Source organism: Pholis gunnellus (genome assembly GCF_910591455.1).
Source record: "Pholis gunnellus genome assembly, chromosome: 13".
Lineage (NCBI taxonomy): Eukaryota > Metazoa > Chordata > Actinopteri > Perciformes > Pholidae > Pholis > Pholis gunnellus.
The window spans coordinates 1,252,204-1,272,141 of NC_136540.1; the positions used below are offsets into that span (position 1 = coordinate 1,252,204).

Sequence of the window (19,938 nt, forward strand, 5' to 3'; positions counted from 1 at the left end):
CACACCTGTCTTCTGACTTAAACACATAAATATATATAGAGCCAGTTATTAAAATTAGAATTCACAAAGTCCTCTTGCATCAGTTAACTATAAGCCAGCGTGTTAATAATCGTCTGTCTGTATGTTTGTAAGAATCCAACATGTTGTTCATTAACTATTCATTCCTGACTCATCTGAGAGCAACGATCTGCCCGAAATTAACAGAAGCTCGTCTCACAGCTCAATGAGTTCGCACACGATTTAAAAAAGCTTTTTTTTAAGTTGATGACCTTTACACAGGTCTTTGAGTTCATGCACACTTCAACACAGGTTATGAGCGCTACAACTGAGTGCTGCTCAGTTGAGCGCTCTGAAAGTTAGTGTTTTTACTGATGGACCCCTCTGCAGCCGAGCGGTTCCCTTGCTTCCTCCGGCTCTCATCTATCTTTTGTCCTTCCCCACTCTGCTCCCATCTCCCTCTGACTTTCCTCTCGGGGTTGATCTTGACGGTAATGCCCTCCAGTGATGTTACTGGGCCATCATTTCCCTTGCAGCGCCAACCTTTAGGAAGAACACATCAAGAGGAGGGTCAGCGTCTCAGCAACATCAACCAGGAAGAAGTAAATCAGTGTCGTAATGTAAACAAGTGAAAGCAAAGTGGTTGAGTTTGTATCTCAATAGTGGGGGGAAAGGGAACCAGATATACATTTGTTAAATCATTATTCATTCAGCTAACTTGTTGACTTGAAAAGTCTCACGTTTACCTCTTGCGCGCCTGCACCTCAGGGTCACCCTGGTGATGAGGTCATCAAGGGGCTGCAGCGAGGTCATCCAAACGGGAAGAAAGTCCCAGTTCCGCAGTCTAAGTGGCAACCAAACAGGCCTGCACGCCTGGAGCACGTTAACCGTTACACCTGATATAATCACCGTGACGACCGGCACGCCAATCCCCGTCATCACCTTCCACCCAGCCATGGAGAGGGCCAACACGAGGGACGGGAGGAACAGGAAGCAGAGGAGGAGGTACATAACGGCAAACCAGCGGTACCTGTGTGTGTGTGCGCGCTGTGTTAGTTTATCCTAGTCTTTTCATTTAGTGTGGAGTTTTATTATCTCCGCCAGGAAGATTATGCCATCGGCCGCATTTTGTGTGCGTGCACCTCTGTGTCTGTCCACGGCTAATCTCACATTCTGCTCTAGCAAACCGCATGTTATTTTGAGTGGTCAGTTATGGCTGCATGCTCAAGGACCTTTAATGGTTGCGGTGATTCACACTTTCTCGAAACACCTTTTATTACCTGTTTTATACTGCTATTTGCTGACACGTGCTCACTCACTTATCTTCCGGTGAGGGTCCACTAGTGATAACACAGCTAAGTGCAAAGCCAACCAACCCGTCTACTACTCTGCAGCCACAGTTGGGTGGATGACTAACAGCTAACGGAACTACCAGTACACACACTGCTGAGTACCTCACTGTACCTCAGCTGGTAAGATTGTATGACGTGTGTCATATGCCTGCATACATTGGCGCTTGTTTTTGAGTTTTGAGTGAAGTGTGTTTGTTTTCATTCAATCACAACAGCAGTGGTTGTTGCTGACAAACCTGGCGGAGATGGGCTGAGACGTTTCCCTTGAAGGTTCAGCTGCCATCTTTAGACATCTTGTCAGTTTATGTTTTTACTCAAAACAATCTCTAATCGTACCTGGCAGTGCAGTTGCCGAGGGCGCAGGCCATACGTATAGGTAGGCGGGTGGCTGGCACGGGATACCACAGCAGGATACCAAAGAGGTTGAAGAAAAAATGACACAAAGCAACCTGAAAGAAAAGAGCGAAAAAGGCGCGATGTCAGCAGGTTGCTTATGTTAAGTCATAATATGATCTCTTTGATGTCATAAGTTACAGTATAAAACATAGAAAGCAAGCATTTGCACAAGTGATGACAACAATTATTTTTTTCTTTTATTTTTCCCTTCCCCTTTATTTGACAGAGGACAGTGTGGAAATGGAGTGGGCTTTGACATGCGACAACGGTGCCATGGCCTTAAATGAACCCAGAGCATCAGGGTTATAGCCAGAGCAGAGCGTCAGGGTCCAGGACTTAAGTGTGCTTTGCCTCTATGATAGTTGCACTGCAGTGCTACAGCAGGAATGTCAGTGGCAGTAGGAACAAATATATGTGTGTGTGTGTGGATGTTTTAAGAAAATGAAACATGGAGAGTTTGGACCCATTGAGCACCATGGGAGAGTGTGTGTGTTTGACAGTTTTAACAGTGTGTGTGTGTGTGTGTGTGTCTGTATATACCTGTGTGGCAGCAGCTAGCTTATCTCCAGGACTAGCCAGGGCTGCCAGTGTAGCTGTTGTAGTGGTTCCCAGGTTGGACCCCAGGGTTAAAGGGTAGGCTCTTTCAATACTGATCACACCAATCCCTGAGGGTTCATAGCAGCTCAGCTTTAATACAAAAGCTCTTGTTATGCATTTGGAAAAATCTAGAATGTTTCTTTAATTTAACTTAAAACACAAAATAAAAGATAAAACAAATCATCAAGTCAAGAGAGCCAAGCAAAATATAGTAAAAGATGAAATGCACTGTCAGTCAGGTAAAACGCATCACTTAAAAAAATGTTAATTTGTGACTTGGCTTTCATGGAGATGGTTCCAGTCAAGCTTTAGATTAATAAGACGTATCACTGACTTGTTAGAGAGCAGAACATATTCAGTCCAATATTTTCGTCCATTCAAAAGATTCTTGTGAGCGTTTCACAGCCGATGGCGCGATACGATTAGTTTAGATACTTATAAGAATACATGGGAAACGTAAACAAACATTTGTTGTAGAGATGCATTTGAAACTGGGCCAATTTCCTACACTTGGAGAATTTTTAACAAACATGCTCAACCATTATCTTCTGCAGTCCTGTTAATGCTGAACCGAGCCAGCAGGAGAGCGCTGCATTCAGCTGTAAAAGCACTGAAGTGGGGAAAGTTGCCTCGCTCAGTTCCGTGTGTTATGCATAGTAAATAAAGTAGTAAGTCATTTTTTTTATGATTGCGTGTGTGTGTTACCTATGAGAGGAGTGATGGCAGAGGTGAAGACAGAACTACTCTGAACCAAAAAGGTCATGCCGGCTCCCACTAATAGAGCCAGAAAACCTGCCAGCCAGGTGAACGGGAAGGGGAAATCTACAGGACAGAACAACACAGCTCAGGAGCGTGTCCTCTTGTACATTATCACTGCTGTAAAAGCTGTAATGTGTTATGGTAAAAAACTATATTCCTATTACCTGTATTTACAACTTTGTTGATAACACTGGCCACCTGGCCCTTCAGCAGGGAGTTGAGCAGTTTAACCAGCAGCATCAGACAGCTGCACAGCACCAACAGGGAGCAAGCCAGGAGGATCAGACCTATGGCCAAGTCTGACAGAGAGCAGTCCACAAAGAGATGCCTGCCTGGCGTAGAGAGAGAGAGAGACCGGAGGTTTCGTGAGGATTTGATGTAGAGAACAAGATTGTTTGAGTGTAAAATTGAAGTACCAAGATGTAAAAAGTGAGGAAAGTTCTTCTCTGAGACGACTTCAAACTAGGTAATCAGCTTCATTTGCAGAGCATTTTAAGGATTTGATGCCCAAGTTAAAAGGACAGTTCACCCCAAACCAAAGAAACCAAACCTGGAGTGCTATTTATCAGTTTAGATAATAATAATAATGGGACTAGATGGTATTCTCCTTGTGGGGCTCAAAGCGCCAAAAAATATGTTTGAAAAACTCAACAGTAACGACTCTTTCCTTAAATCAAGACCCTTTTCTCGAGACAATCCACAGACTAGAGATGGAGAATGCAGGGTTTTTATCACGGATCGCGATACAAAAACCCCACTTATAATAAGTTGATCGTGGTGAATTTTTATAATCTGAATAATTGTGAATATTGTCAAAATTTACTTGACAAAGCTGTCCAGCTCACCATTCACTTCCATTTAAATTTTATTCGTACAGCCCAATATCGCAAAGATCGCAAATTTGTTCACTAACATGTTTGTCAAACTGTCATGTAGAAAATAGAGCAGGATTTAATTATTATTCATGCAGGGGGGGCGTATGATTTCTGACCTCCGTATTTAAGATTTCGTTTTTCACTCTAAAAGTATCCGATCTGTGATATATCGTGACATTATATTTTCACATCATGCCTACTGTTGTGAGCAGTTTAATGTCGGAACTTTACTCGAAAGAAAATTCGATTTTTTTTGGAGTGAACTGTCCCTTTTTTCTTTCTTTTTTTAAGCGAGTGATTAAAACAGAGAAGGAAACATAAATGAGGGCGGGAGCATCAAAACTTACAATCACAGAAATACTTAAACTGTCATAATAGCATACTGTACATTTCTGTGTGTGCTCTGAATGGTTGTGTGTTCCCCAGGATGTGTCATTGTCCTGTCAGCAATGACAAACAATGTTAGTTTGGCAAATTCAATTCATGAGCATGATTCGTCTCTTTGTGTCTTTAAAAATGAGACGCATTGAGTCTTACTAGTACCTTCATAGTTGTGCTTTCACACCATTGCTTCACCAGACTCTTGTTCCTCACACTCTGGTCTCCTGTAGCGATGGCTGTAATGACTGACCGGTCCAGCTACACAGAGATCATGTTATGACATCGTTGTTACGGTTTGTTAGGTTTACAGTTCGTTGCTGCAATCAAGCAGAGGATTCACAACAAACATGGGGATGATAATATTACTGATATATTAGTTTTTGTTTGGTAACCAACATTTATTACCGCTGCCATCTTCAATTACACTGATTTAGAATAAGTATGCAAACTATATTCAAAGGGTAACTTTGGTATTTTTCCACCTGGAGACCTGGAACCTAATTTTCCCATGTTTTTGTGCCTTGAAATTGGTCCAGTATTTGTCCCAGTTTTCGCTACTTGGTTGGGTTTGCAAATTCCATTTTATGCAAGTTTTTAAATTCAAGACAGATACGGAAGCAAATTCAGTGAAGGCCCAGAGGAAAGACCTGGAAAGCACAACTTGTTAGCAAAGATTACAGCAGAGCTAATGTTTTTTATCAGGCGGCAACTTCCGGTTCCGTAAAGTGAAGTCAATGAGGAAGTGCTTTAAACCTGCATTCTCTCTAGTGTCCACCAGGGGGCGACTCCTCTGGTTGTATAGAAGTCTATGAGAAAATGACTCTACTTCTCTCTTGATTTATTACCTCAGTAAACATTGTGAACATGAGTTTATGGTCTCAATCTCTAGTTTCAAGTCTTCTTCAATACAGCATGATGTTCATTTAGTAAATGATGGTCCATTTAGAGTCAAACAGACCATAAAGCAGGGGATGCTTTAGGGGCGGGGCTACTGTGATTGACGAGTTGCTACCAGAGACGTATACGGCGTCTCTATGTCACTCCTCCTCAGTCCAAATATGGTAACTTCCATCTTGTGGTTGCAAAAATCCAACATGGCGACGGCCGTAATCCAAGATGGCGATCTCAATGCTTCACAACAGCCGTCCACAAAACAATGGGAGAAGTTATGATGACTATGTCCACTTCTTACATACAGTCTATGCTTTTTATTAAAAATATGTTTTTTAGCTGATATTCCTACTACTATTCATTCTGAAGAGCATCCGTTGATCACTCCCTCAACTCAAACTATTTGCTTCTGTATCTATCTTGAGCAATGAAAGAAAATACCTCCTTTGCTTATGGAAAAATATGCCAGCACAGTACCTGGATAATCATTTTAGTGAGTGGCTCAGTGAGGACTTTGAGGAGTTCAGGAGCTTCTTCTCCAGTACTCAGCTGCAGTGTGTCGACCACGGCCTGCGACAGTCGCCTCAACATCCCACTCAAAGCTTCCAGAGGGAGAAGCACCAAGACAGACAACCAGTTAAAACAGTCGTGCACCGTAGCTCCAGCAAATGCCCTAGAATATAAACAATCATTCATTTTTAAGATAAACATACCAATAAATATACATTTGATATATATATAAAATGGCACATAAACGCAGCCATACCTTTCAAAACCATCTCGTTCCCCAGCCTGCATTAGAGCAACGATAGTATTGGTGACTGACGTTCCGATGTTGGAGCCCATGATAATAGGAATAGCTGACTTAACATCCAGCACTGAACCAAAAGACAGACATTGTATAAGTTTAGATGGATTAAATGAAATGCTGCCATGACATGTTTTAACTATATTACATGTGCATTGTTGTGGAATTGTTGGCACTTGAACTCACAACCAGAAGAGACGAGACTGACTATAATGGAGGTAGAGGTGGAGGAGCTCTGAACCAACACTGTCACCAATATTCCCACCACCAGCCCTGCTAGTGGGTTAGATAGGATGGCATTTTCCTGAAAGATGTCTCCTGCTACCCTTCCTTGAAGGGAAAGACACAGACAGAGGGGACAGCTTTGATATTTTTAATCAAGCTGAGCATCTGTAAATATAACACAAACTTCAACACGGTATCAGGACAGCACGTGAGATAGTCAAGAAATGCAATCTATTGGTTTCATGTACAGGGCTGCACATTTTTCAGGCAACAAAGCCAAGAACGGTTGAGTTTAGGCGAAAAAAAAAAGAACAGTTAGGTTGAGGAAACAAAACCAAAACCACAATGCGATGTCGATCACCAGCCTTCTGGTTGAAAGTCCTGTTTGCTGGACTCATCCACCTCCCCTTCGCCCACCAACAGCCGTCTTTTTGGATATTATTAAGCACATCACTTGCTTTGACTGTTGCTTCACCACATGGATGCATTTAATTTGTGTGTCCGCCACAATTAAGGCTCCTAATTGAGTTTCCATTGGCCTTATTTTCGTCCTCAGCGACACAAAAAAAGACAGACAATCCGTGTCCCTGTACAGGAAACCAATAGATTGCATTTTGTGACGATTTCCCTAACTGCCATGATACTAGGCTGCAAAATTAAATATCTGTAATACTACGTATGGTGCTATATCGATTTAAAGACGTTGACGATGAGGCTGCTTACCTCCAGCTAGTTGGAAGGCAGAACTTAAAATATCAAGGGAGCACACGAAGAGGTACAGGAGCAGGAGGAGGAGCGGGATTTTGCAGAGATTAGAAACCACAGATTTCACTCGCTGTGTTTCCACCTGGGCTTCCATGGTGAAATCCTGGAGGGCATCGATTATAGGTAATTGAAGCTGAATTAAAAGGGGTCAGTGCCTGTCGTAATAGTACTGGGACTATTTAAATATAAGCAGCAGAAGAAGTTATAACATACAGAACACTGAAAGATTACAGCGACACGTTTACATTAAACTAAAGCAGCATGGTCAAATAGTTCCAAATCAGTGCAACAAAGATTTGTTTTTAAATTACAAATCACATTCATTGTAAACAAAACTGTGACTCAAATGCAAAAAAAATGCTTACAATTAGTGCAACTTCAAATAATAGTTTTGTCCAAACAGTATTATTTCCACATACCTGTGGGTTTTGATGAAATGGTGCCTCTGCTTCAGAAAGTGAATGCTGACTTAATAAATTGCAGCAGATAGTGAGAAATGAAGAATGAATGTTTTGAATGAAAAGATGAAAACGGGACTTTTCTTTGCCTCATAGACTACTTATATATAGTAAAAGAGAAAAGGCAGAATGAGGCATGAAGATGAGAAAGAGGACGTGTGAGAATGCAGAAGGAAGGGAGGTGCTACTGTGTGGTGTAGATTAACTCATGGAAAGCCAAGACTCCCTGCCTCATTCATTCTTTTAATCCTTCTTTGTCTTCATCTGTCAACTATCTGTGTCCACCGTCTGGTTTCTGTTCAGGCTTTCTGAATAAGGGCATTGTCGTGTTAGAACAGAGAAGATACCTCTTAACGTTGGAAGCACACCGTTTTCTAGAATACAATTGTATGCTGTAGAATTAAGATTCACCTTACCTGAAACTATATATTGCTGTGTGTCCTTCTCTGACACTACCTCTAGGAGTCATCAGTTAGCCATTTTCAAATCCTACACAGAGGTGTTGATAATACGACAAACTATGTGTTTCAGGTAAGAGCTATGTTTTGGTTTTCAAATGCTGAAGAAGTCATAACTATGGAAGCCCATTCCCGCCAACAAAATAAAATAAAAAATCCACCCAGAAAAAAAAAAAAAGATTATGATTTTTTTTTTTGCTAGCAAAAGAGATTAGAAGTGCGCATGCGCTTCAGTGACGATCTCCTCACAGGTCCCTTCATCCCCTCGCCAGTCTTTCCATGAAAATGACATGCAATTCTACATATTAATACTTATAATGATATATAACATCTAACATTTACAAAAGTCACCAGTAATAGTTACCTTGTGTAGAATTGCATGTCGTAATTTTTCCGGCAAAAAAGAAATAAAGAAAAAAATCATAATCTTTTTTTTTTTTCTTTTTTACTTTTTTCCAGAACAAATACGACATGCAAAAAAAAAACAAAAAAAACATAATCTTTTTTTTTTTTTCTGGGTGGATATATATATAATTTCTTTCGGGTGGATTTTTTATTTTATTTTGCTGGCGGGAATGGGCTTCCATACCTATCACTTTCTTTTTTAGTTATTTCAAAATGGATCGTCAACACAGTGATAGTTAGTATGGCAATATATGCTGCAATAATTGTCACGGCATGGCTCATGCCATCTGAGCTTTCTGTTTCTGGAGAATGTTGTGTTTTTGGTATTTCTTCATTCAGTTTTAGTGTTTCCTGCTTTTATTTGGAAGTAACGTCACGTGTCTCGTTTTACTTGCTGCCTTTGTTTGTTTTCCCTCCTTTGTGATCGTCTGCCCCGCCCTAGTTTCGCCTGTGCTCCTGCTCACCTGTTCCCAGTTCAAAACAGGTCAGTTTGCTCTTCGTCCTTTTGTCTTCATTTATGTTTGGCGTTCTGTTCAAGTTTTCCTGTTGTCCTTTCCTGCTGTTTCCTGCCTGTTCAGTTGGACTCAAGCTTGTCAGCATATTTTAATTAAATCATTGCACTGTTTCTGCTGCCTCACTCCGGTTGCTGCATCCGCTCTCTAACCAGCGAGCTGCGACAACAATTTATGGCGTAATAACATAAAAACTTAACAACAATCACCGTTATCTTTTGTTCTGGTTATATCACCACAGAAAACATTTCAATGTACTCCTCTCTAAGACACCAGGGTATGAAGAATAAGCACCTGAAGTAAAAACCTCAAACTATTTAAAACAAATATTTCTATTGCCATTATAATAGAGAGGAACATTTGAAGCTTTTCAGTTTTCCATTCCAGGATTTAGTACTCAGGATTTTTGCCAACAGTTAAAATAATGATAAAAAACAAAGATTGTGCAACCACTTAAGCTCGCTAATTATACATTTGCACAAAAGCCCCGAGGGTATACTGGCGTCACAGTTGAGAATCACGCACAGTTACATACTGGTATTACAACCACACCTTAATGTTAGAGTATCAGAGTGTGATCCTCTTCCAAAAATCACATTGCCTTCTGAGTGGTGTAAAACAGGGACACTGGCTGATATGGTCGTTTTGTGGTGATGTGAATGCAGTCTGGCTTGTTTTGTAGGAGACAGGATGTTGGTCAGGTTCGGAATGTAGCTCCGTAATTACCGTTTCTTCAACTCGGTCTATGCTCCAGGTAAACTACATGGCATAGCTTCTAGATTGTGCATGCCACAGCTGCAGGAAGAATGTGGATAGAATAGTAGTCCGACGAGGATTATTTTACTATGAAGAACTACGCTGACAGCGTCGCTTTTCTGGGTCAGTGCGGACGTTTCCAGCAGGTCATGTTCTTCCTGCTGTGTGCCAGCATCGTGCCCAATGGATTTGGTGCTTTCACCCTTGTTTTCCTGACTGACACGCCAAGTCACCACTGCGTTGTTCCTGATTTCAACCTAACTGAAGACTGGCATAAAACCCTCATACCGATAGAGGTGAGACGACAGAGAGTTCATGCAATGAGCCACTTTTGGTCTTTCGACACATAGATGGCAAGGTTTCACAAAATAAACTCTTAGCAACAAAAAATTACAACAACATACTTTGATTATAGTCGTACATGTTCTGTTATGCATGTATGGCAAGGTTCCATCATTAACAATACAGAGATGACTTTGTGAGGCCTGAGTATAATAGTACTCGCTGTAGATGTGTTGGTACGTGTTCTTGTTTAATACAAAGCATGGTCTTAAACCAGCTCAAGGGAAATCACAAGGTTTGCAATGAAGTTAAAAGTTGTTGTTTTTTTGCCAGAATACATATTGTTTTAGTATTTTTTGCCACTAATGAAGTTTGTGTCATTGTGACTGTGAGGTGGTGAATGGGAAAGAGCAGCTGAGCAGATGCAGCAGGTTCAGGCTGGATGTGGTCAGAAATCTCTCTGCTCAGGGACTCATTCCTGGGAGGGACGTCAACCTCACTGACCTGGAGCAGGAGGGATGTGTGGACGGGTGGAGCTACAGCAGAGACATCTACCAGTCCACCATCGTCTCTGAGGTGAGTGTGTGTGTGTATTCCTGTTGGAGTATGTATTTATTTTGTCCCCCACAGTGTGTGTATTGGCACTAAACTTCAAACTATGACGCTCTACATGCTCCTCTAGCGTCAGTTTTGCAAGTAAATACAAGTCGGCCTGATCAGTCATGCAAGTCCATTCTGCCAGAAACCATTACAGCCAGTACTACTCTGCTGTGATTGGCGGTTTATCTGGTGACCGTTATATTCTTTGCCACGCTGGCTGTTTGGGCACAATAGTCTTTGGTGTGAATGAAGTTACTACATTTCCCCCAATTAGCGGCTGGCTAGTTAGCTTACTTAATCCCACCATGCTTAAATGCTACACTAGTTACAAAAGAATTACCGAACAAAGTTGTCTCTGTTCTGGTGATTGTAATGTGCTTTCGCTTTACGCTGTGACAAGAGTGTTAACCCTTGACGAAGCATTCAAATTGTTTATTTTTACTCATTTAGGGGCGAGTGACGTTTCATGCATAATGTTTTTTTTCAAATGAACCTTCCATCTTCACAGGAAACAAAGAGTTGGTGTCAGACACTGAGGAGCACTGACCAAGTTTCGTAAATAGTGACTCCTAGTTCAGGCGGCAACCTCCTCCAATCAAGTGAAGAAGAGTCATTTTCTTATAGACTTCTATACAATCAGACTTCCTTTTGAAACCGGAGGAGTCGCCCCCGTTGGTCAATAGAGAGAATGCAAGTTTTAAGACACTTTTGCATCGGCTTCACTCTGGAGAACTGGAGGTTGCCGCCTGGTCTGGACCGAGTCCGTGTTTCTCTCGTGTGATTTGTATTTGCATGCATGGGCTTGAAGAGGAAATGCTTTTGAATGTAAACCTCACCCCTTCACTCTCTGTTCAACCTGTTTTGTTGCCGTGCGGATAGAGTGACTAGCTACTTACAGAAGTCAATAGATTGCCTGTCCCATTGTATCATCACACGGTTCATGAAAGGACACAGAACAGATTCAGTCTTTGGGTTCATTTAAATGAAGTGAACTAAACTAAGCACCGTTATGCATCGCTTTATAACGTACACATGTAGCCATTTTTTTCAAATTCTCAAACATCAGTGTTCCATAAAATACCAAATTCTCAACAAAACTCTTTACACCAGTACATTTGAAATACAAACATATTTAGCATGTGAAGAATTAAGAATGCAGTTGCAAATTCACCAAATTGACCGAAAACAAATAAATTAGGCTCACAATATTAACATGGATTCCCCCCCCCAGTCAATGCATTTAATTGATTAATTGTTCGTGTGGATTTTCCAGTTTGACCTGGTGTGCAGTGAGCAGTGGAAGCTGACGTTCATTTCCACAGTTTTCTTCGTTGGGGTTCTTCTTGGATCCTTCTTCTCAGGACTGCTTTCAGACAGGTACTGAGGACACCATGTGATACAGTTCATACAAAGGCATGGCTTTTATACATGCAGTTACCTCTTTAAATACCCATATATTGTAGTACTCGACTAATTACTCTGGACTGAACATTTCACCACTCATTGAGGCCCTGTACACATATATGTTTTAAAACGGGTAAACGAGTCTTCCTTGGCTTGAAAGGCAACAGAGATGTCTGAATATTTTGTATAACAAGACTCCAAATCAACGTTTTCTTGGGCTCGCTTTATATTGTAAAGTGAAGCGACAACTACACTCCATAGTCGTTTTTGAGCTCTAGTGTGGACGGAGATATTTTGTTAAACGAAGGTCATTTGGACGGAATGTATATTTTAGAATGTAGAGGAAAATATCCGATTTAAAAAATATCTGTATACATGTAGACTTAAAATGTTGCTGTAACTCTTAACTCCAATTTGTCCATTTTACTTTTAGCACATTCCTTTATACTGGGAAAACAGTAAGCGACACTTATCCTTCTTATAATGGTCAATACTATCTATATATCTATATTTAGATGTGGTGTTGCTACTTTTGCTTTATTAAATAATGTATGTATTTAAACTTTAATTAGCCTTAGAGTACTGTACAATAATTAGCAGACCTTTGTGTCTTAATAACTAAATAACTAATTCAATATGTTTGTTGAACACATCTGCTGATCAGATCTCCAAAACCAAAAAAAAGTGTAGATTTATTTTGTATTCATCTTTATGTTCATTGTATATACTTTGGTATTGATTTCTCATTTGTATGTGGTTTATTCTACTTCTCTCACAGATTTGGAAGAAAACCTGTTCTTTTTGCCACCATGGCAATCCAGATGATTTTTACCTTTATTCAAGTCTTCTCTACCTCATGGGTTATGTTCACTGTCCTTCTCTTCATCAATGGTTTGGGACAAATGTCCAACTTTGTTGCTGCTCTTGTGTTGGGTACATATAAGAATCGTTTTCTATATAAATACTGCCACAGTAGTTTTACAGATTTGAAAACAAGTGTACTGATCTACTTGCATTTCACTTGTTCACCACGTGTTTCTGTCTTTGTATTTTTCTGTTGCAGGCACTGAGATCTTGACAGGCAATCTACGCGTCCTTTACTCATCTCTGGGCTCATGTTTAAGCTTTACAATCGGCTACATGTTGCTGCCTCTCTGCGCCTACTTTTTAAGGGACTGGAAATCTCTCCTGTTGTCTTTGTCGTTGCCTTGCCTGGCCTATCTCCCCCTCTGGTGGTAGGTTGCACTCACTACAAGAAAGCGTACTATGAATTTCCATAAAGTTCATGTTTTGTCAAATGACAGTTTAGAGTATTTGGATATTTGCTGTAATAAAAAATCTTGAAACCAAAGATTACAGCCTTGACTGCTTAAAAAAAAAAATGGTAAACTGACTTGTAGACTTTCTGAATAATTGGGCAGGACTTTGTTCCCTAAAAGACAGATAGACCTGTGAAACTTTTATTCAAAGGGTTCATACTTCAAATTGACTATATTTAACCCTTAAGCACACTAATTGACTGCATGTTCGTGTACTCTAAATCCAGGTATAAGACATTTGAAGACTCGATTATATGATTATCAATTTAAAAAAATAAAAACGATACATTCTGTTTCTTATTAATAAGGAAAACATTTTTTCCCAAGGGAAGTATTATAACTTGTAATCACCAGCTTTGATCCAGCCTGCACCTTTCTGTTTCTCTGTTGAATTCTGAGGCAGGTTGATCCCAGAGTCTCCTCGGTGGTTACTCACTCAGGGAAGAGTGGAGGAGGCTGAGAGCGTCGTGAGAAAGGCTGCTAAGTGGAACAAAGTTCAGGCTCCAACGGTCATATTTCAAGAATACAGTGTATGTTGACTTGATGATGCTTTTTGTTGGAACATCTTAATTTATGTTGTCCTTGGTGTTACCGAAACACCCAGGACACACTGGAGGTTTTTACCGTCGCCAAATGAATCTAGTCATTTCAAAAGCAAAATGATGAAGATGATCTTTTTTTGTGGCATGTTAAGGTAAATATTTACAAGCATACACGTGACAAATATCTGGTTCAACCAGCAATATTAAACTTGAAAGTATAAAAGCTGACACCCTTTGGGACAGACAGACAGACGGGTTAGTAAAACAAATAAATAAAGACACCGAACATTTCCAAACAATCTTACATACTTCCAATCGCCCGCCGTGGAAATAAATGTGAGAAATAGCACTGGAGGTGTAACTAGGATTTTGAATCTTTGAGTCCCTCCCATTGACTGTATATATGAAGTGGACATAGTCATCGTGACGTCATCCATTGGTTTGTGGACTGATGTTTTGAAGTCTTGAGTTCGGCAATTTGGCCGCCGCCATCTTGGATTACGGCCATCTTGGATTACGGCCATCTTTACTTTTTGCAACCAGTGAATGGATGTTACCATATTTGAAATTGGGAGGAGTGACGTAGAGACGCCGTATACGGCTCTGGTAGAGGCAGTAACCTGTCAATCACACTAAGCCTTTCCTAAAGCATACTCTGCTTTATGGTCTGTTTGACTCTAAATGGACCATCATTTACTAAATGAACATCATGTTGTATCGAAGAAGACTTGAAACTAGAGATTAAGACCATAAACTCATGTTTACAAGGTTTACTGAGGTTTGTCTGTGCATTTTATATACAGTAGAATTGTAGAGCACGGCCTTGCGTCCTTCACCAAAGACCACCATGATTTATGTCTGGATGCATATAGTAGGGGGAGGTGTTGAGAGAGATCCAAAGATATGAAGCAATAGTTATCTTGAGTTTAAATTATTTCCAGAAATTGTGTCTTCAGATCATTTAAGGATTTAAGTGTACCCCACCTCATATAGCTCCCCAAGAACCAATATTCCTGTCAGCCCATGACATCCAGAGAAATGGGGATTTCCCAATGCAAAGTTTAGGCTTGAGCCAAATGGAGGTGAGGGTTTGAAATTGAACTTGAAAGCCACCCTCTTCCGAACCCTTTGCACGTGTGGAAGCATAGGATGAGTTTGTGCCCCTGGTGAAAGTTAGTAGTGATGTAATGCATAGAGGGCAGCAGGCTGCACAGAGGACTCTCAAGTTTAAACCACGGGGTCAATTTTTATGACTTTGACCTGACCCCAGAGGGAGGTAAATAGTGGGGACGACCGGTCTATATCGGTCTTAAATTTGTCTCGGAGTGGGTTCAGAGCTCACAAGGATCAGGTCAGACAGCGATGGGGGGGAAATGTGATGCCTGACTGGCCAAGTAAAGTCGGAATAAGGTCTTGAGATAGTAAAGCATAGTTTATACTCGCCGTAAGGAATCACGGCCTGTGCTTTATGTGCAAATGCTCCGCACGTGGTCGCTCTGCTTGTAACTTGCCGCGCCAAGTTATGGAACTTGGCACACCTCAGAATCTATGTAACTTGTCACACCTCATAATTTATGGAACTTGGCGCGCCTGAACTTGTGTAACTTAGCCCGCTCTTAACGTGCACGATTAGAGCTTTTCTGAAGTGACTGTCACAAATAGTTCACTAATTAAAAACACTATTTTCATGTTTAGGGATCACACAACGAATGCCAATTTGGTTTTTTGATGCTTTAGAAACCGAATGTCTTAAAAAAAAAATCTACATTTGAGTTAATGGAGCCAAATGAAATTGTTTACAGGATATTCAACCTTCGTTTGAGTATGAACAAAGCTTAAGCTTAAGGAGTCAGAGGAAGTGACTCTGATTTGGCTCGGTTCACTTTGTATCCAGATCATTTCGAAAACCTGTTGATGGTTTTAAAAAAAGGAGGGCAGGAAGCGTTCTGCTTCTGTCATAAAAACTAAAGCATCGTCTGCATAAAGCATCAGCTTGTGACTACCACTGCCTGTTTTGATCCCTGTAAAGTCAAGAGCTGTATTCAAAACTGGTTATTACATACTACTGATAAAGGTAGTATGCAGTAAACAGTACATACTGCATACTGCATTTGTCAGTAACATAGTATGAAACTGTTGATTTGATTTCTTTTGCAGTGTGCTTGTCTTTAGCCTTAAAACAAGCTCTTAATGCACTCATACCACTATTTCCATATTTTTAAAAAAATAAACCTTATTGAGCTTTGAATTTGTTTTTTTCGTGACTAATATTTGTTTCCTTTACTGTTACAGCAACAGAACAGTGGAATGCTTTTCCTACAAATATTAGTGTTTTGGTTTTAGTTTAAAACTAATGTTAAACGGGTCATTTTGTCTCAACAAGTAACTCTCTAATTCTCTGGCCTGTCGGTGGCTGCTCTTTCCTTCGCATGTATTGTATATCCCTTACTAAAAAAGGGATTTTGGGCTACTCTGAAAGGGCACAACAAACAGAGGGTGAGACTTACACTATTGTATCTTGCAGGTTAATAATAAGACGGGGACTAAAGAGCACCACAATGCCTTGGACCTGCTGAGGACCAGCAGCATCAGAATCACAACACTCATTCTCTTCCTGGTGACGTGAGTAAACAGCTGAACTTAACAATGATATTTTTCTGTGTTATCAACAGTTACTGTCTGAGAGGTCAACACATTGACATGAAGAGAAGATCTTATCATATGCAGCATACAGGAATACGCTACAAATGCTGGAAAAACAGCAACATTTAGAGGGAATGCTTGAATAAAATCATTGTTTTTTAATATCCACAGCCATAGGGTGATTTTTCTTCTGTTACGTTTTTTTATATATGAAGCACATTTAGCACCTTGTCTTACCCAGGTTTTCTACGTGTACCGGATACTATGGCCTGTCTCTCAACACATCCCAACTCCATGCTGACCCCTACATGAGCTGCTTCATCTCAGCAGTGGTGGAGGTACCAGCATACATTACCGGCTGGCTGGCGCTGCGATTCTTTCCACGTCGGCTGTCTATCAGCTTTACATTACTCCTTGAAGCAGTGTCACTGTTTCTCATTCAACTGGTGCCGCAACGTAAGCAAGAAAAAAAACGTGACTCTATACTCAAAGATTATTGATGCAAAGTGATTGTTCATGTGGTGAAATTCAGAGAAATCATTTTATTTTTTAAAGAAGAAGCTGTTCTTTAAGCATCTTGGTGTTTAACACTATTGAATTGTTACAATTGGGGAGTGACTAATCATACATTTCAACTGACTTCATCTTTCCTTCACGGTTAGCATACATTAATCATACATCTCGCATTAAAGTGTGCTTTAAATCATCATCAGTCAGGCATTAGTTATGCGTTACTGAAACATGTGTTTTGTAACATTTTTTTAGGCGAGAGGGAAGACCCTCAAAAGCTTTAGTTTTCAAGATACCCTGACCGGAGCTAGAACAAAGCAAAACAATGTTCTCTATACATGAAATGGATTCTTGTATATTCTTGTAATATTTTATCTCAATAGTGGTTAAATTGAAAGATATTGTGTTAAACCCCATAAAAGAAGAAGTGCAAAAATAATGCCAGGCCGAATGGGAGAGGACACACTTTAACTCATGTAATTTTATAGCTAAAACTCTGAATGATCCAAGATTTGGTGTGATGGTGGGCAGGGGGTTTCTCTAAATGTGGGAAAAAACAGAATGTGAATATCTTGACGCATTGAGGAAATACAGTACTACAAACACTGAAGTACAATATGCAGAAATATCAAAAAGCTCTGAGATGAATGTATTAATTTACTCTTACGCAGCTTGGCTGGTGTCCCAGAAACACCAATCAGGGTTTGTTGAAATGTTAACGCTGCACTAAATCCAGCAATACAGGATGTGTAACTGTAGCAGGAATGTAATAAAAAAGTAGTAATTTGCACTGCCAACATATAATATTTAAGCAGAAATAAATATATATATATATATATATATATATATATTGTTTATGGGGTCAATTTCACCTTTTTGCAGTAAAATATTCTTGTACAAGAATACATAAAATGTTTGTGCATTGTGGTGCTTTGTGTGTATATCAAGGTTTTGGGTCACTTTCCTCTTGTAATTATAAAGTGTTGCCAAAAGAGAAAGTAGCTGCATGATCCGGACACACGAGTACACATTGTTACTTCAGTTTTGTCTGTTTCTATTCTGTTGGTTTTCTTTAACTAAATATTTCCTTCTCCTTTAGGTCTATCAAATCTGTCTATTGCACTGGAGATGTTGGCTAAATATGCCGTTACCGTCACTTTCTCCATGGCTTTTGCTGCCACTGCAGAGCTTTACCCAACATTGCTCAGGAACACAGCGGTGGGGATATGCTCCACTGTTGGCAGACTGGGAAACTGCATCGCACCATTTTTGATAACTCTCAGTGAGTAGATTGGGTTCAGATGATGATTACAACCCCAGTTCACATTTCATGTATAAGCAGCTGCACTGACGTACAGGTGGTCTGGGCCATTTAATCTTATTTCACCTTAAGTTTGGAAACCAGTTTTTCACTCTCAAATTCACACCTAGACTTTTCTCCAATCTAAACCTCCCCTTCTCTTTTTTTGTTTTATTTTCAGACATCTACCTATTAAATCTTCCTAATAATATAATGGGGACTCTGGCTGTTGTGTCTGCCTTTGCTGCTCTATTCCTTCCAGAGAGTTTTGGACGACCTCTACCTGAAACTATACAACAGATGCATAAGAGAGAAAGGTAGGCTGCTACCTCTGTTATGGAGCTTTATATATTACGTTTTAATCAACGGTTCATTTGTTTAACACAATTTTTTTGTGTAAGTATAGTAAAGGATCTTAATACTTCCTCCACCACTGCCTGTTTACAACTTGTTTCTGGCAAAAAGAACCTGTTTCTTCAGGTTCAAGGATTAACTTCAGACCATTACTAGATTTAAGTGGTGAGCATTGTTATCCCACAGAACGTCTTCCCACTAAAACTTTACAAAACATATTCTAAGTTGATGTGCTAATGTGACACAAGTGAAGTCTGCTGCTTGCGATGATGATGATGAAGTTGATAGCAGCAAAGGAATATTTATACTTTTTTCTCTTATTGTTGCGCTATCTACAGAACCTTGCAACCAATAATGTTTTATCTGTCTTTTCTTTTTGTCCTTATAACAGGATAAAGTGCCCATGCATCCCTGGAAAAAAACCCCGAATACCTGTGGTACTCCAGGACAGTCCACTGTGACTATCTAGCACTTTACTGATGTAGGTGATATGTTGATATTAAATATTTTTAGCCTACTACTTTTTATATTTCTTAATATTTCAATAATCTGTTTTTAAAGTTGAGTAAAATGTATTTACTTTTTAAATTTGAAAATATTACTGCATGTAAAAATGAAATAGCAGAATTATATTGTGGAGTAATACATGTGGCTATTGTGGTTTTTTTTGTCTCGCTCTGTTTTTGTCTCATTTTGACATCTGCACATACAACATATACACCATATACACGTAGGCTATCGTATCTTAAAGGACGGAGATGTCGAGGTGAATTTCACATCTCAATAAATGTTTTTTGGTTCAATAAATATAAATTATTCTTTTAATCTCATTTATATTATAATAGTGAAGCCCTGCAAATATATTGATTAAAAAATATGAATAAATCATTCACAAATGTATTTATAATCATACAAATATTAACAGTGCTAACATTATGTTATGGTACTGCAGTTTTGAGCGTGGTTTGTGATCGAAGTAGTGTTGATGTTCAGTCTCTGTTTCATTAGAGTGTTACGTCGTCTAAATCACTTTTGATTTCAGAAATAACTGGTTGTTCTTCAGCAATATTATACAAGACAATATGAGACATTATGGTTAAAAATACAATAAAACATAAAAATGTTCATTTAAACCGACTAACACTAACAACCCACGTCAGTGCTGTCTGGGCTTCAGGTTTATTATCCTCGATGGGAAAATGAATACAGACGAAACACTCACTCACACACCCACTTGTGTTTGGAAAGCTAACACGTGACAGGTCAACATTCAACATGAAATGTTTTATTGTCTTTGTAATGTTTAACCTGAGACTAACAAAAATGTTGCTTTGAGAACTGACATTGCA

At 39.7% G+C, this 19,938-nt stretch overlaps 2 protein-coding genes across 2 annotated transcripts; one reads left to right on the top strand and one right to left on the bottom strand.

The window, feature by feature from the left end:
• Window positions 1–319: 319 nt before the first annotated feature.
• LOC306705151 (sodium-dependent phosphate transport protein 2A-like) lies at window positions 320–7,140 on the bottom strand (the record flags this gene model as incomplete). The annotated part of the gene is made up of 12 exons (XM_079171851.1): window positions 320–540; window positions 744–1,027; window positions 1,686–1,798; window positions 2,286–2,410; window positions 3,048–3,164; window positions 3,266–3,433; window positions 4,365–4,416; window positions 4,520–4,615; window positions 5,726–5,921; window positions 6,015–6,126; window positions 6,243–6,386; window positions 7,005–7,140. 12 exons carry the CDS (start codon window positions 7,138–7,140, stop codon window positions 320–322), a joined length of 1,764 nt encoding a protein of 587 aa, XP_079027977.1.
• A 2,323-nt stretch (window positions 7,141–9,463) lies between these two features.
• LOC306705040 (solute carrier family 22 member 4-like) lies at window positions 9,464–19,228 on the top strand. The gene is made up of 11 exons (XM_079171689.1): window positions 9,464–9,931; window positions 10,311–10,493; window positions 11,791–11,894; window positions 12,700–12,854; window positions 12,985–13,156; window positions 13,644–13,770; window positions 16,307–16,404; window positions 16,667–16,881; window positions 18,035–18,217; window positions 18,417–18,552; window positions 18,981–19,228. The coding sequence occupies exons 1-11, from the start codon at window positions 9,725–9,727 to the stop codon at window positions 19,048–19,050; spliced, it is 1,650 nt and encodes a 549-aa protein (XP_079027815.1). The 5' UTR covers window positions 9,464–9,724; the 3' UTR covers window positions 19,051–19,228.
• Window positions 19,229–19,938: the final 710 nt, after the last annotated feature.

Coding starts and splice junctions, on each gene's coding strand:
- LOC306705040 (XM_079171689.1), top strand. CDS start 9,725: ATGAAGAACTACGCTGACAGCGTCGCTTTTCTGGGTCAGTGCGGACGT. Junction 13,157..13,643: donor GCCTATCTCCCCCTCTGGTG/GTAGGTTGCACT, acceptor ATTCTGAGGCAG/GTTGATCCCAGAGTCTCCTC. Junction 13,771..16,306: donor TCATATTTCAAGAATACAGT/GTATGTTGACTT, acceptor TGTATCTTGCAG/GTTAATAATAAGACGGGGAC.